Below are 17,827 nucleotides of genomic sequence, written 5' to 3'. Positions count from 1 at the left end.
GGAGGGAGCTGCTTTGTATATGACAGATAAAGATAGGGGTCCCATGAACCTGGGACGGGATGCCTGTTGCCCCATCACTTTCTTATTATAAAAGGCTGTGGCATTTCAAAATAAATACACTTTGATGTCTGACTTGGAACTGAGCTTTGAGTCACAGGGCTTTGGCCATGCCAGCTACACTCCCATTAAAATCAATTGGAGAGCCATGCAGCTACATTGAAGCAGGAAGTGTCATAGCGCGTGGCTCTTCCACTGATTTCAATGGGGGTGAAGGCAGTGCACTCATTTTCTGTGCAGACAGCCAAGGACAACATATGGCACGCTGCACTGACAGCGGGCTGGACAATCTGCTGATAGACAGGTATCCTGAACAGTGGTCCATCAACTACTGATGACCTATCCTCTGAGCGAAAATGAGGGCAGACAACCCTAATGCTGGCTCCATCAACCTCACCCTTTGGCCCTATTCACACAGGTGAGTTTTAGATGTGAGTTTTAAGTTTCTAACTGAGCAAACTCAGACAGAACTCAGACTCATTAAAATCAATGGGGCTTTTAAAACCAGCATTTTTTTCAAAGATTTAAAAAAATTACAGCATGTCCTATTATGGTCCAATTCACAGATAAGAGTGAGACATGCACTGTCCAATCTCCCACAGATCAGAAACATGGAGGTGTCTGTGTGCTGTCCGATGTGAATTACACCAGAGAATCTCAGGTGCAACGTGCGCTCGGCTATCTGAATGCGGCCTTTAAAAGTCTGGGAAGCCGGAACTAATGGTCCAAATTACTATTAATTAAACTCTAATCTGCTAGCAGTCACAGATCTTTTGGCTATAAACCTGAAGATCTGAAATACTACAAAGTTGCACCTTGTCCCAAATCCTGTTTCTAGGGACACAGTTGCAGATTTGTAGCTAGACACATGTGCCTGCCATGCAAATAGCATCAAATAAACCTAAGTAGTATGGAACAAATCTTTCAGCTTCTCCGATAAGTACACATACACAGAGTAGAGAAATACAAATTATCATTTGTAATTTTTGGGGGGTCTCCCACATTTTCGGACATGTAACATTCACATGACTTGATATGCTAAATGACAATATGCTTTTTCTTGAATAAACAAATTACATTAGGATTCATATGTTAAATGGTATGAAATTTCTTTTCGGTGCAAAAACCAACAGAACTGCATAGTTTATATTTTAATAATTGGTATAAGATATGTATGCCTACCGGTGCCGGATCGTGAGCATGCTGCGGTCGTAGAGTGATTTTCACCGTAACATGCCAAAGCTCTTGGGTTTCTTCATCTTGAGCATACACCATAAACTCTGTTGGTTTGGGGGAAATGTCAAAGGTTCTTGCAGCAAATATCACTCCATCGTCATCGATTCGAAAATCTGTTGGGTTACTAGTTTCATACTTTATCCGTCTTTGTGCACCGCAATCTGTAAACTTCACTAGAAAAAAAAAGAGAACACACAATAGGAGTCAGAACCAGAGGCATTTATAGGTAGCAGTAAAACAATCACTTAATCAATGGCAAAAGCAGAGGGGGAATACTCCACTGGAATGCAGAAAATACAATCTGTTCAGAGAGAACCAAAAAAAATGAGATAATACTGGCTGGAAGATGGCATGTTTATTGACAGAATCATTGCCTGAGATGGAGCATTTAGAACCACAAGTGGATTTGAGGATCGTTAACTCATGGTTTCTGAACTATTCCTTAATGAATATTCTTACTTGTATACTGCCAGCTATTCTGTTCTTATCTCACTCCTCAATATTATGTGAACAGGCCTGTAGTTAGGTAAAGAATTAACAGTACAATATACACATATTTGTATTATTATTTTAATCGAACTATATTTGTTTAGTCAATCTGATAAAATGATCTCAGAATCTTTGGGACCATAACAAAAATGCATCCAAATTCTACATTGCAAGTGGGATATGCAATTTAAGGTGGCCATACACATGTTAGAGTAGTGTCAACAGAACTTGCTGAGTTTGGCAAGTCTGGCCAAATATCTGTCATGCATTTGCTGTTTGGCCAATGTTCGTTCGGCAGGTGTTTAGAAAAGAAAAGGTTCGGACATACCGAATTTTAACATGCCTAATCCTTTGTCCTCAAGGAGATAAACCGCTGCCAGAGGTATCTGCCAGCAGCTTATTCCCCTCTCTTTATGCATGTTTGGATGAACCAAAAGCTTAGCTGCCAGCTGTTGAATGTTTATGCTTACCTTCAACTTAATCAAAGAACTATAAACAGATTATGTATTTATCTCAGAATAAGAGTAAACGTCATCTAACAAACAGAATATAGTACAGTGAATTATGCCTTAAAATCTTAAAGGGGTTTTCCTATACTCAGGATAGGTCATTAGTAGTTGAATGACTCGGGATGCTGGCCAATCAACTGATTGGGCGCTCACTGTGAGCACCACAACATACAAGAGTATGGAGAGGAAGCAGCTCTGACTTCTGTGTAGTGGGTGTCTCTGGTAATTGCAGATGCAGCTCCCATTAAAACCAGTGAGAGCTGAGCCTGTGATTACAAGTGCCATACACTACACAGGGGCTCGAGCTATCTGCTTTGTTCCCCCTGTGTGTTTTGGTGCTGGCAGAGAGTGCTTGATCAACCGAGATCCCAAGCAGTAACCCTAGCTGATCAACTATTGATGATATGTCCAGAGGATAGGTTATTAATAGTATTTACCTGGAAAGTCCTTCAAGTTGTCTTTTCAGGCATATAGTCATTTAATAGAAGGCCATTAAACTCCTTTTTTCTGAATATTAAATGGCATTCTACTTTTAGTCCTCTTCTAACATATCAGTAAGACTGATCAGATGATAACACTTTTAGGAGCCCATCCAAGACTGTGGCACTCCAAAAGTTCCTCAGAACTCCTGCTGCAATGCTTCTTCACAACTAACATTGCGCTTTAAAGGTCACTTCATTTTTACTGCATTAGAAGTTTTCACTGTGAGCCATTTTTCCAACAGAAAAGTGTGCAGTAATACTTATGCTTTTGAACACCATCACCAACTTTTTTGTACCCCAGTTCTTGGCTTTAACTCGTATATAGCCGGCTGAAGACTAAAATGCTGCCTGCAATAAGTAACCAATAATTGCACCCCTTAAAGATAGCTCTCATAATCAGATTAGTAGGGATCTGACTCTCCGCACCCCTGCTGATCAGATCTTTAAAGGGGTCAAGGCACTTGGGCAAGAACTGCAGTCTTTTCCTCGGCATAAGGCATTGCATTCATTGGTCGCGTAGCATTTGTGAAGTCAAATCCCATCCAAGTTAATAGGATTGAGTAGCAGTACCAGCAACTGCCATTAGGATTTGAACAACGCTGTGCCTGGTATAAAATGCAAAGATCAGGAGTCAATCCCCTAAAGATCTGATATTCGTGATCCATCCTAAGGATAAGTTATCAATATCTAAGTCCAGGAAAACTCCTTTAATCTTTACCACTGAAAGAGACTGGTCCAGCATCATGCCAGCTCCACCTCCAAGAGCGTAAAAGTGGTCTTCAGTCAATTATTTTTGACCGGGGCATCTCTTCAAATCAAGGATAGACAAACTCCAAGAGCATGGTTGTTGGGCATTTAGAAGTTTTCGACCAGCATGTAATGTCTTTTCTTGCTATTAATATCTATAAAACGTCCTACTGACAAGCTGCTGTCAAATGTTAATATTATTTCATTCATTTATAGTACTTACTATATTTGTTTTATTCTAATTTGCAGTTTTTTTTTTTGTATAGTCTAGATCAGTTCTTAATCATACATACTCCTAGTGGATGGGACACAGCAAAACCAGAGATCAGCCAACAAAATCCAACCTAACAGAAGACGAGTGTGTGGCTATATCTAGCAGTCGGAAAGTGCCCACAGCCATGATTATCACTCATCCGTGGTCACGACGGTCATGGTACTCTTGCCTTTGTGATGATACTGCTTGGTTAATGTCTGTTTGCCAATACTGTGCCGATAATATTGGGTATCTTATGTTTACTTTAAAAATGTAGTTACACTTAAATCTACCATATAAAATATTCAAAGCAGCTTGTTGGTTAGAATGTAAAACACTCTGATGAGCGCTGCCACATTTTTAAACCTTTAATATACAAGGGTATTATATAGAAATGCTGAAGCATGCATTATTACAGAACTGCAGCTGATCTATCACAGGAAATAGACATTTTAATCGAATTAGGAAACGCGTGAGAACAGCAAAAGAAGAAACTTCCCACAAAATGACTTCAATATAAACAATTCGGAGATTTTTATGAGCAAAGGGATACTTACCCAAATAGCCTACTTCAACATATTACCACTACTTATCATTTAATATGGGAAGCTGAAACTATTGTGTAGCTCAGACAACCTCTTATGGAGAATGGCTCAGAAAGAAAGATTTCTAATAGTAACTAGAGTTCCTCTCATACACGGAGCCTAAGTGTCTGTCTTTATCTGCTCCCAGCTGGAAAAAAAAGAATGTTGTATCATCCAGTACTTAATGTACAAAGCATTCTCATAAGGAAACATTAAAATGGAATAGATGGTTAAAAGTGTCATACTGCAGTTAGTGACTTCCATTCCCTTAACAATGTGACCTTACATGGTGACCCCATTTGTCAAGGGCATGTTTTGAAATTCAGCAGCTGGGTGAGGAAACATATGGAATACCATGAATTAACCTTTAATGTCTAAAGCCAGAAGGGATATGCAAGTCTCTTTCAAATGATACAGACGAAGAAATATAGAAACAGATAAACTAAGTACCCGATGCAGCGATGAAACACGTCCTGTAATATGCTACTGCCGGAAAAAAGTTTACATGTACGTGCCTGCTGAATCCTGATTTTACCAATGCTTACAGTGATATTACGACAGAAAACAATGTATCGGTGCTGCATAAATACGGGTTATTGAACTAGCAGCTAAGTGGGAGATAAATAAACACATAAGACGTTAGTTTTGCTACACATTTAGATTGTTAGTTGCAAAAAGCTTAACCCCTTAGTGATTGGCCTATTTTGAACGTTAACGACCAAACGATTACTGCCATTTTTTCACTGTCACATTTAAAGAGCCACATGTTTTTTATTGTTTCATTGACATAGAGCTCTATGAGGGCTCGGTCAGACAAGCGTTTTGTTTACGCACCTATGTGCGCAAAAAACTGCGCTTCACGGATGTGCAAATCTCCGTGCTTGTTGAAGCACAGCTGTTCCACGATGGTCCCCCATCACTGAACACTGTGACAGCACTGCCACAGTGTTCAGTGATGCTGGCACGCCCCGCGGGCACAAAAGAATCCCCTGCCACAGCTGTGGCAAAGGAGTGTGATGCTATTCCATTGCTTTCAATGGGGCCGGTGCTGCTGCTGCCCCATTGAGAGCAATTGGATGAAGGCAACCCCTGCAGCGATGATTTTCAGGGTTTAGGGAGGGGTGGCTTGAAATATAAGCCCTACCCCAAAAAGTGACAGCTGTGACAGAGGATTCTTTCGTTGCCGCTGCAGACCCCTCATCACTGAACACTGTGACACTGCTGTCACAGTGTTCAGTGAAGAAGGGACTCCCGGCAGGGATTAACGTAACCCTCTGGGAGTCCTCTCATCCATTGTCACAGCACACAATGTCTTTACGCGCTGCATGAACCTTACCGATGCGCATAATAGACACACATATCCTATCTTTTGCAGGTGTGAGTATTTTGCGCCTCTAAAAAACGGACATGTGAACACTTGATAGGAAACCAATAGTTCTAATAGGCGCAATTAAAAAAATCGCTCGTCTGACTGAGGGCTGAAGGTTTGCTTTTACCAGATCAGTTGTATTTTTCAATGACAACACGTTAGTGCACACATGCTGTATAGTTTAATTGATTTAATATTTTGGGGAGGGGTGATACAGAAAATAGTAGTTATACCACTGTTTTTACGGCATTCACTGTGCAGTATAAATAACAAGATAAATGTATTCACTGCGTCAATATGGTTACAGTGATACCAAACTTACATAGTTTTTTTGTTTCACTTGCACTTTATTTGCACAATGAAAATACTTAGTTTTTCTGCTGAAGCATTACAAGGCCTATAATATATTTATTTCCACATCAACAATACTGTTTGAGGCCTAATTTTTTTTGTAGGGCAAGTTGTAATTTTCATTTGTACCATTTTAGGGTACTTCTTGGGTGGTGGTTGACCAAAAACAGCCATTCAGGCACTGGCTTTTACATTTTTTTTTCATGTTTTTCATTGTGTAGGATAAATAGCATAATTGAATGTTTTTACTATTAAGATACAACAGTTTTCTGGCGCAAACTGCATCAGAAAACTGTCTTACATGCTTTGACTCACATCTACTATACACTTTTGAATGCTACTTCTGACTTGTTTGAACCAGGGGCGTGGCTTCATGAAAAGGTCATGTGGCCTAACTTGTGGCAAATTGCGGGAAATTGTGCAAAAACTTTGGAGCAATTTTCTTACATAAACTAAGCCAACTAATAGGCGATGTAGACATAGACTGGACAGTCTTAAAATTCAACAGATTTACCATCTAGTATAAGCTGCTGTGATGAATCTGACACATTTTAAGACCGTCTGTCTTAGTTTGCACTGTCTAACATTTAAATTGCATTAGTAAATGTGCCCCAATATTTGGGTCATTACGAATACAGCAATACCTATTACGTGTAATTTTTTTAACTTCTTTCCGTAAGAAAGTATTTTGTGTGTAAAATATGTGGATTTTTCCTTATTTGAAGATTTTCTTTATTAAACTTTGATTTTTACACAAATATTTAGTTCCACGAGGGTTCTTAGAGATGCAATCACCCAATCTCCAGTATAATACACTGCATTACTTATATGGTGCTGCCAGATCTTCAGCACTGAGGCTGAGGAGGGAGTGAAAAGCATAACGGATTTTTGGGTTGTTGGATTGTGAGGAGATGAGAGAGGTGAAGTAGTTTTTTCTGGCATGGTGAAGGGCTTAACAAATCTGAGCATAAATTTGTCGTGGAGAAAATCTGCAGACATTTTTGTTTTTCCTACGTATGTTTGGCAAATCTACAACACTGATGAAGGAAACGCGTTTCAGGCATGGGGTGGAATCAAAAGGTGCCAAACAGACAACAATGACTATAATGGAGTCCATTCGGTTTCCATCCTGCTACTTGGCATTTTCCCAGAAGAAATACAGCAGCATGCAGCCATTTCTTCCATGATTTAAACAGAAATCAGTAACAGAGGCTCCAAATGAGGCACCCAAAGCTAATGTGAACACAGCCTTATAAAAATGTTTTCCAAATGGGGGACTGAGTTATAATATCGACATAAACTTAAAGGCATCTAACAAGATATATGGCCAAAGTGATGATTAAGCATATACTTCCATCATGAAATCCGTATATTGTGGGTGCTCTCTAGTTGGTGGACCTGTAATATGTGCACTAAATATAGTACAATTTAATGTTTTTTTTCTAATTCTTACCTAAATTAAAGTGAACATTTTCTTCCACTACTTAATGCGTCTCAAGAGAAAAAAACATCTCTTCATAATAAATCAAATTTATAGATACAATGTATGCATGGCTCAATAATTTCCACATATTTGTAACAAAATGGGCTTTTTATTTGCATATTACTACGTGAACAAAGAACATACAGTTTAAAGACTCATAGCAAAACGCCCAAGGCTAAGAAAACCGCCTAACAAGAGAAGATACTGTCCAACGTTAAAGGCAGGTGGCAGCGTGCCATGTATGGGGTTTTGTTACTGGTTGGAAACATCTTTGTATCCTATGTTACAAATCAGCAATAAGGCAGAGAGGCAGGATATCAGGAAACATTGCAGGGCCATATAACAACACCACAAACAACTCATCGACAAATCTAACATCTACATCTATTAGCTACATTATTTCAGAACCCGACTGTGTTCTGGCCTACTTCATAAAGCATGGCAATGGAGAGAGAAAACATGGTGATGAGCTTTTCCTATTATTGACGCTTAGTAATCTTATGTATTGTCTAATTCTTCTTCCTTTTCAAGAGCTGCAAGAGGCACACGAGACGGGGTGCATGTAAACATTTAGTAGTAAAATCATATGACTTCTGCAGCTATGGTTTCTCCTGCTTGTGCATGGGCATACCTATAGGGGCAGTTACTCCACTGCTGTGCACAGGTGCTTCTATAGGGATATGCAAGCAGAAGCTATAGACACGGCAGTCCTGGGATACATAATGTTACTGCAGCCTCTTTTATTGCTACCACAAGTGATTACATGCAACTCCTTCTTGAAACATAATTTGCCAGTTTTTAAAAGGAGGAATAATTAGTGAATGCATGGTATTTGTAAGTGGCATAATGGCTTATTTTACTAGAGCTGAGAGCCATTTATAAGGAAATAGCCTATGCCTTTAATGGGAAACATATGATACACGCAGATACCCTTAATGATCACTGAACCACAATCAGCTTTCTAACACAAAGTGGTGATTAAGTTAGTTTTGTGGTTAATAAAAGTTATATATAATGCTAAAGCATTGGCAAGACAGATATATAAACACAAGAAAATAGGATCGTAGCATATGTATAGTTATATATATACTTTCAGAGGAGGTCAGATGCTGAAGAATGCAGTCAGTCTAGTCTAGATAGAATATCTCCCCTTCTTTATACATTATATGATTATTAAGCTGATAATAGAAGGGTAAAAGAGTGGAAACGAGCAACACCTTGAGATTAATCCATCAAACAAATAATGTACATGGCTCCGTGGAAACAATCACAATAGGAGTATAATTCTATGTAATGCCTAGTTAAAGACCATTGTGTATTCTATAAATATTATTGCAGATGTGATTACATACTGAATTCAGTAATGGATAACATAGCAGCTAAAAGACGACTTCTACCCATTTTGTCCTTTAGCAACACATCACTTAGCCCTTAATGATGACGTCATGTCCTCAGGTGAGCATGGTTGGCTGTATACCTTTTCAGCCATGGCCACACTGACTATCACAACTTTTCTTTTGTTCATACTCCCACCTTCCCATCCCCCCCATTACCTCACATTGAGTCCTATTATATTAGACTCATGGAGCTTTGACTCACTGTAAATGTATGATGTCAGACTTAATTGACAGTGAGTGATGGAGACCGCCACTTGATGGATTGGAAGCACTGGGAGCTAAATCTAACAGAATTCTGTATGGGGGAATGGGGGAGTAGAAAGGAAAGAGAAGCTGTGATAGAGTCAGCGGAGCCATGACTGCACAGCAATGCACCTAGCCCACTGACCTGACAATATGACAGGTCCTCCTCAAAACTTACTTAACTTTTCAGAACAAGTTGCAATGTGTGTACATGGGGACGATGTGATTGTTCTCAGCAAGAGAAACCACATAATCTTGTAGATATGATACCTTTTAATGGCTAACAAAAATACATGATGTTATAGCGAGCTTTCCAACCTACTCAGGATTCTTCCTCAGGCTTAAATGGAACATGAGGAATAACATTATATCTATGCACCCTCTTTGCAGGCTGTATGGTGGGAGAAGCCTGCTGTTATGCCTTCTTCCATTCACTGCACATGGAGAAAACAGCACATTCTGCACACTATAGCATACACACATAAATACCTGTATCATGCTTAGCATTATACAGCAGTAGTGAGCTAACAAGGGGGGCAAAACAGTTCAGATGGGGTGGATTATTCAGTGCACAGGCGTTAAGTAGTTACTCACCAACATTCCCTATGGAAAATACATGAATGTTCAGCTGAGCCAAACATGCAAGGAGTTGGGACTGACAGCAGCCTCCGAACACTGTTTAAAAGCCAAAAGATTTCTTAAGTCTTCACCTACCTAAAGTATACAATACTAATACGATACAATATCAGCAAAGAGGTCAAAAACACAAACAATCACCACTCATTATCTTCATTTTTATTCCCGTGCCTAGTTTTGTAGACACTTTCATTGCAGTGCTACATGAAGACTAATTCCACACTATACAAAAAAAACTGGATTAACCCTTTCCAATCCACTGTCTGACGTCTTCCTACATTCTTGTACAGCTCCAATGTCAGAAGACATCCGACAGAGATTTCTTACCATCTATTGCCAGCAACTCCGCTGTTGGAGCCTCTCTGGCGCACACTGGCCTGAGCCAGCAGATGGCACTGTTGTAGAACTGCAAAAAGAGAAAGCCTTTTAGGAAACCCTGAATCTAAAATTGGATTGGAAAGGGTTAAGGCTGCTTTCACACAGGCGAGAAAATCGTGCAATATTTATACGTTGCAAGACGCACAAATCTCTCAGAAATAGGAACCCCATTCTTTTGAATAGGGTTATACACATGAGCGACATTTTTCCTGCATTGCGTCGTGCTGCCATGCAGGAAACAAATCACGTCATGTTTTCAATGGGGCCGGCGGCAGCAGCGCGCCACGTGCTAAGTGAAGGCGATATAGTGCGAGGTCTCCCATTGAAAACAATAGGAGAAACTCTGCAATCCTCAGCCGCAGTGGAGGATCCCTACATCCCCGAAGTGTGGTGAGGCAGTTTTGACATAAAAACCGCCTCGCATCCACGGGGAATTCACATGGTGGGGAGTGCGATTTGGGGCCGTGATTCGTGGCCCTATATCGCGCTCGCCCGTGTGAAGTTAGCTTGATTCAACTAAAGTATATTTCAAGCTAGTTACCAAAACAACAAATTTAATGAATTTAACTAAAGCTCAAGATCATTTACCAATGCATATTCATAAACTTGTTCTAACCTCTAGTCTCTCACATTATATAGAGGCTTAATTAAGTTTCATAGAACTTCCATTTTTCTAGTCCATTCGAGTGGCATTTGATTTTCATGTTTAAAGAAAAGCTGTTTATTGTAAATTTGGTAGAGCTACACATGGAATGAACTGCCTAACCAATACATGAAAAGAACACATATAGAAAACACCAAAATAAAAAAAAATAAAAACAAGCAACGCAGCACGAAACAATTACAAAAGCTGAAAAGTAAAGATAAAATACCAAATGCAAACAGCTAAGCAATGCACTGTTTGTAGATCAAGAAGCTAAAAGATTTTACAAAGGGTTTGCTTTTTATTTGCTTCCTGGAATGTTTCCCTTCAGAATCCTTAGACAACAGTTCATTAAGCTTGGAATACATAAAGCCCGTTAGGCATAATGTAGAACTGAAGAAGCAGCTTAGACCAGAAATGCCAGCAGCTAATGAAGTGGAGAAATGCGACAATGAAACTGTTCAGCTTTAAAGCAAAGTGAAAAACATACATATATATAGAAGAAAAGTGGATGTGGTAAAAAGTAATAAGCCGTCAAAACATTTTTATCAGAGTTAAAAAAAAATCTAAGCATGTCGCGATCTGAGATGTCCAATTTCATACCAGGCTTTTCTCAAAACAGAGAGGATTACTGCCATTCGCTCTTGCATGCATTCTAATAAGTCCAAAAAACGAGGACTGCTCACTGCTTCATTGATATTCTTCCTCTAGGCTAAAGCACAATATGAAATTCAATGAAAACTCTCTTTCATTTGACAGCACCCTGCGAAAAATGCATCAAATTGCCGGTGCCCTGGCAAAATTATGCTCTTTGTGCAGGGAATGGCCATTAACAAATTACACAGAAGCCTAACTACCCATAATTAAATTACTCTGACAGAGTACAGGTTGTGCAGCAACCACTGCTCTCCTATTCTCCCCAAGCATCCTGAAGAATTATGATTTAACCTGTTACATGCCAGAGACAGCTCCAGCACTCTAGAGTGAACACACTCCATCACAGGCTTAATATGACAGGCTATTTAGAAGGCCGCATTCACCCACACCGTAGCATAATGCTTAATATCAGCTATCTTCTGTATATATTGTTATTATGCTTTCCTGTTCATTGTGTGCATGACTTATGGAAGGTAGCAGTACCACCGGCAGATTGGCATTCTTAAAGGGGTTTTCCAAGCCCCCCAAAATGAAAGCCTGGGATCATTTTAAGAAGTATAACTCCCCTGTTCTAGCTTTGCTTTTTCCCACTGGCATTTTCTGGCACTGCAGTAATCATGTCAGACTACCCATATGACTGCTGCAGTGATGCCAGCAGGAGCACTAAGGGCACCAGCCGACTACTTCTCTCTCTTTCCTGCTGTCATGCGTAGAAAAGGGAGGAGTCAGCTAGTGCTCTGAGCGCTCCGACCGGCGTCAGCTGAGAGGGCATGCACTCACTTTTTTAAGGTTGGCCAGTTGGTTCAGGGGATAAAGGTACTGCAAATGGGGCAGGAGGGGGTGGCTGTTGGCCCCATAGCAGCTGCATAGTTTACCTCTATTGGCGGCACATCAATGTGTATATATATATATATATATATATATATATATATATATCTAACTGATAGCACAGGAGTGCAGTGAGGGAACAGTCCCTTTCTAAGCTCTATAATAAATGTGCCTATTTGAGGTCTTGTATGCGGCAGTTGTTGTGCTTTGATAAATGGCTTTTTTTATTTTATTGAGTGGAATCATGTAACTGACCTTGGCCTTTTTCATTTCCTTGAAAATAGTGCAGAACTCAAGATACAGTAAATACACTCTGCAACACTGAAATTGCAACACCAAGAAGCAAAAGTTGTGGAATTATGAAAATCGCGGGATTGATAAAAATGTTAATGATGTGCAAATGACAAAAAAATCAAAAACAACATATATTCAAAACATCTCAATTTATTCAGTATCGAGTATGTGCACCATGCACAGAATTGCTTACACTCCACTCCTCCATTGTCTTGCTCTGCACCATGCTAGCCTTTGAGTACGGTGGCATGAGGTCAGTGGAACACCTATTGCTCGATGTCTGACTCATAGCCCAATGTAGTGCAAGAACCTTCTGATGGTTTGTGTAGATACTGTTCGATACCCAACAATTGTGATGTGATATTTCATTTCACTCACAGTACAGAATGGATGACTTCGCACCATTGTTTTAATCTAACGATACATCCATGCAGAGCTTCGTCTCTGTGCACCTCTTGCTGTCATTTGGGTTCGTCATTGTTCTCTTGACCACTGGGATATGCAACGTTGACCAGTGCTGAAATCTCAGCCTATGCACATAGCGACCTACCAGAGTGATAAACCAAGGCCTCTCAGTTCAAGGATTCTGTCCCTCTCAGTTTGCCACAAGTGGTGATAACGGGCACAACGACAAACAGGAGGCATCGCACAATCATTCCACAAGACTTCATGTGGCTGAAAAACATGCTTGCAATCCCACTTTGATATCATTGAAGACCCTCTCACAGTTTGGAGCTAGGTGCTTGAAATTTTTATTATTTGCATATCGTAGCAATGCCTTAAACTTCTTCGACTTGCATAACCTTACGGCTTTTGCTTCTTGGAGTTACAATTTCAATGCTGAGGAGTGTAAAAGCTCCATTTCTATGGGTGAATGACGGTGGTAATCATCATTTATTTATTTTATATCAATCTCAATTCTTTTTAGGCACCAGAATATGCCATAGTGTGTTGTGTGCTTGGAGTAAATGCTGGGAGAGGAGAAAGCAGCAATAACAGAAAATGGAGACCTGTCGTTTCCCCGGTTATTGTGTAAACAGCGGACTCGATACATAGTTAGTAATTATCCATTTAAGCTGTAATTTCCTATACTTTCCATAGTGCTAGAGGAAATTCTATCAGTAACTGCCTGTAAATGAATACCTTCTGATATTTTATTCTATGGTAAGTATCATGTTTCATGTACTGCTAGTGATATTATTACCAAATACATGTTAGCACAGGCACAGTCTTTCAGATGCAAAAGTATAGTCACAAACTGTACCGATTGGTGGAAATCAATGAAAAAATGCAAAATATGAAAAAGTGCAAAGGTGATCTGCTAAAGTAGAAGCGCAATCGATTTTGTGTTCCAACTTGGAATAAAGTAGTGTACATATCATAGAGGAAGTCTCTGTGACTATGGTGGGATTTCTGGGGGATGGCATTAAACTACACATGGCTTCCTCGCTCTACAGGCACCGTAACTGGCCAAACAAGCTGGGGGGTAATTAGCTGGTAGCCCATGCGGTCCTCCTGTTATGCAATACATGTGCAACTAATGTGGGGTTAGTGAACAAGCACTGGTCCTCTCTTCCTGGTGTTGTGGTGAAATTAATTCATTACTGAGACTTGCATTCAATTTCAATTTTTCAAGAGAAAAGATGTGTGTCTTTTTCCTCGTGGAAAACATTGAGGTAGTGCCATAATTTTACTCAAGCCAGAAGTTAAAACTCTCCGGAGAGCCCTAGCCTTAAGCTGGCGGCACATGAACAGGCCGGATTCCACATGTGGGAACCGATAGTGGAATCTGGCCCTGGCCCGGCCGGCAGCCATGCGTACCTTTGATTTTCTGTATTACAGATGACTGCAGCGACTCGCCATTGGTCATGCGCAGTACAGATTTTTATTTAAAATCTTTGTTTTTCCAACACTGTCGCTAGGTACCTGTGACCTATCCGCAATTTCAATTGTGGATGGGCCACGGGTCCGATGGCTTCCATTGACGAAAATAGAACAGGCGACATAACACAGCAGTCTTGACATTCATAGATGCCTGCAGCTTCTGATTGGCTGGGGGCGCTGCCGAGAATATGACTGTCTCACCTCTGAAGGGCCATCTGGCAGTGAAATGCGCCGACACACACTACTCCGCCGGAAAGCAAAGCGGTGCTGGCAGGTCCTGAGATGGAAGTCCTTCCATAAGCCCACCCCCATATGACCAAAGCCCTGCCCCGCCCCACCCTGCCAGGCCATGGAAACATGGTCTTGCTTGAAGCCGTGCAGTAGTTTTGGAGAAACTTTTTCATCTGCAGCAGCACATGCATAGAGGACTACTTTAAGTAGCCCTGGATATTCATGAGCTGAATGCTAGCTACACCCACCCCGCCCTCCAGCCATTCTGGTTCCATGATAGAGGGAGGTGCAAAAAGTTTGTGACAAGTGTCTCTTTAAGAATTTAGCAAAGCAAGACTTTAGGCATCCTAAATATTTATATTAGTGATACAACTTTGTGTCTTCTGAAACATGGGAATGGAAAACATGAATTCTAAAGGTCTTGCCTTTGCCTGAACTAATGAGGGACATAAGAAAGGAGCAGAACAAAACAAATCAATACCTCATACAAGTTCAAAGTCTCCAGAAAAATGTGTTTCTGGGACGCACTTTACAGGTGCTCCATAACAAATCTGTACCAGCTAGATCAGAACACGTGATGAATATACTTTGTGCTTGTCGTACATGCTGCAGCTGGCATGCCCATATGGCTTTATTACCCCGCCATCCAGGACCAGCTTCATGCCTTAACAAATAAACAATATCACCATTATTTTCTTCAATCTCATTTAGGAACCACTGAGTGTTAACGCTAAAGGAAAAAATATCATAATTTGCCTGTAGGTAAAAAACACAAGATGTTAAGCACAATGTTCTGTGTCGAAATGGAGGTCATTAAAATGTTGCTCGAAACTATAATTAGCCGAGGCCAAAACAAGCCATAATAGTAACATAACTTAGAATGAGCATGTTGTTAGAGATACCACAGCATGCATATTATATATTGGATGCCATACTAAAATCTATGATCCCAAAATCTGCTGTGACTGTGCAATGTTTAATTACAACATTTTATGTTCAGTGCGGTGATGCCGGGCTACACATTATAAAAATACACATCATAAAGTCTGTTCACATTTTCCCAAATGGTTTTGTTTTTCTCCTTTCTCTTTGCAAATAGTTATTTCTTCCATTTTGAATGCGAGGAAACCATTAAACAAGGATTGGCACGGAAGGATAATTGACTGAATCAAGGCAAATCAGGTTATGGAGGAATAATTGAACTCCAACGCAGCGCAAAAGATCTTTCAGTGCCAGACTGATTATTGATTAGTGAGCAAAACTGATGTCCGCTGCCCAGGTGCTGCCAGCAGGACAATACAGGAGGAAGACGGCATACCAAGTACAGACCAAACACCTGCCCAATACATTTATGTAAGGGGGCCACAGATAATCTTTTTTTTTTTCTGGACTTTTTTGGGTAAAAAAAAAATAGCTGAAAAATCACAAGCTTTTTTTTGACCCATGCCTGCATTTTCTGACTTGTGTTTGTTTTTTTGGGGGGGTGGGGGGGGTTGCGTTTTTTTCTCACTTTTCCAGTCTTCTTTTGCAAATCGCAGCATGCTCAGAGTCTGACATTTTTCTGCCATTTTCCCATAGAAAAGGCTAGTTTCACACAAGCGATTGTGATATTGCCAGGAGAAAATTGCGTTTTTCTTTCCCCGCAATTATTGAGCGTCAGTGCTGCTTTTTCTCACAAAAACATTGCTGTCATACGCGACTTTCTCACGCGTTTTTTCCCGCTTGATTTTGCCATGATTTTTTTAGTGCTAAAGTCAATAGGACTTTCTAATGTTAACAACGCATCACATCACGTGAAAATCGCAAGTTCTAGCTTTGTGATGCGATAAAAAGGAGGCTTCATGAAGAAACATGGGAGATAAAAAAACAAAACAAAGCGCAGAACATAGTAACATAGTATGTAAGGCCAAATGAAGACAATGTCCATCTAGTTCAGCCTGTTTATCCTCCTTGTTGATCCAGAGGAAGGCAAAAAACCCCAAGAGGCAGAAGCCAATTAGCCCTTTTGGGGGAAAAATTCCTTCCCGACTCCATAATGGCAATCAGACTAATCCCTGGATCAACCCCTAATAGTTCCTACCTGTCTGTATACCCGGATCAACAAGAAAGATAAGACATGCCATGATTTTTTTTTCTCACAACATCACATGAGTGAAAACATCACAAACATGAAGGAAACCATTGAAAATCATTGGTTTCCTAATTCTGCGTTTTGACTCACTCTCGCATCACACGAAAATCGTGCAATTTTATCATCCGTGTGAAACCACCCTCAGAAGAAAAAGACAAACAAAATACACGTGTGCTAATAAAAAAAACAAGTTAAATAAAAGCAGGCGTCATGCAGAAAACAAAGGGATGCCCCTCCTCTGAACACCATAGCCAGTAATAATGGCAATGTATTAGGACTCCCCAATGGTTCCCATGTTTCCCCTCACAAGTCCACAAGATGTAAATGTATCACATCACACAGGTTAAATCTTTCTACCAGCAGATGGCACATTATCATTATGTGCTAGGATCCCATAATGCAGAAATGACATGATACAGGTCAGAATAAACTACTGCTATATTGATTAATAATCTCTGCAGAACACAATGCGGATAAAATACTTTAGAAAACAGCACATTTTCACTTTATCAGCATGTAAAGGACAATTCCAGCCAATTTTCTCCATTTTCTAAACTATCTTTGCCCTTGATGCTATGTTAGAAAGCATTTCTTTCTCTGTTTAAAGACAAATTATGCTCTTAGCATTGGTGTCTTTGCTTGGAAACAGCAGCATGCAATAATGAGGTGACCACTACCGTTGTTTAGCTGCTTTTGCGTAATGAGGTCGTCGCCTCTCTAGGCACAGCAATGGAAGTAGAGAAGTCTCCGTGAAAACAATGGTGGACAAACATGGAGGTCAAGAACAATAAAAGTACTTGTAATATCTCAGTTTCTTTGAGAGAACAAGAGCTTCTATATAGGAAATTAGTTAAACTACATGTATATACACTGAATGGCCGCTTTATTAGAGACACTATCCCTTTCACTATTGGATACTCACTGTATGGAAATTGGACACGTGAC

General features: G+C 40.2%; 1 protein-coding gene across 1 annotated transcript in view; it reads right to left on the bottom strand.

Moving 5' to 3' along the window:
- Window positions 1-17,827, bottom strand: part of CDH2 (cadherin 2) — a 299,078-nt gene that overhangs the window by 85,260 nt on the left and 195,991 nt on the right. The window contains exon 3 of the mRNA XM_066579647.1: window positions 1,240-1,466. Coding sequence (XP_066435744.1) covers window positions 1,240-1,466 — 227 coding nt within the window. The remainder of the gene's footprint in view (window positions 1-1,239; window positions 1,467-17,827) is intronic.

The sequence above is a fragment of the Eleutherodactylus coqui genome, chromosome 9 (genome assembly GCF_035609145.1).
Source record: "Eleutherodactylus coqui strain aEleCoq1 chromosome 9, aEleCoq1.hap1, whole genome shotgun sequence".
NCBI lineage: Eukaryota > Metazoa > Chordata > Amphibia > Anura > Eleutherodactylidae > Eleutherodactylus > Eleutherodactylus coqui.
Note: the sequence above shows the minus strand (reverse complement) of the source record. Positions and strands in the feature narration are given on the sequence as shown.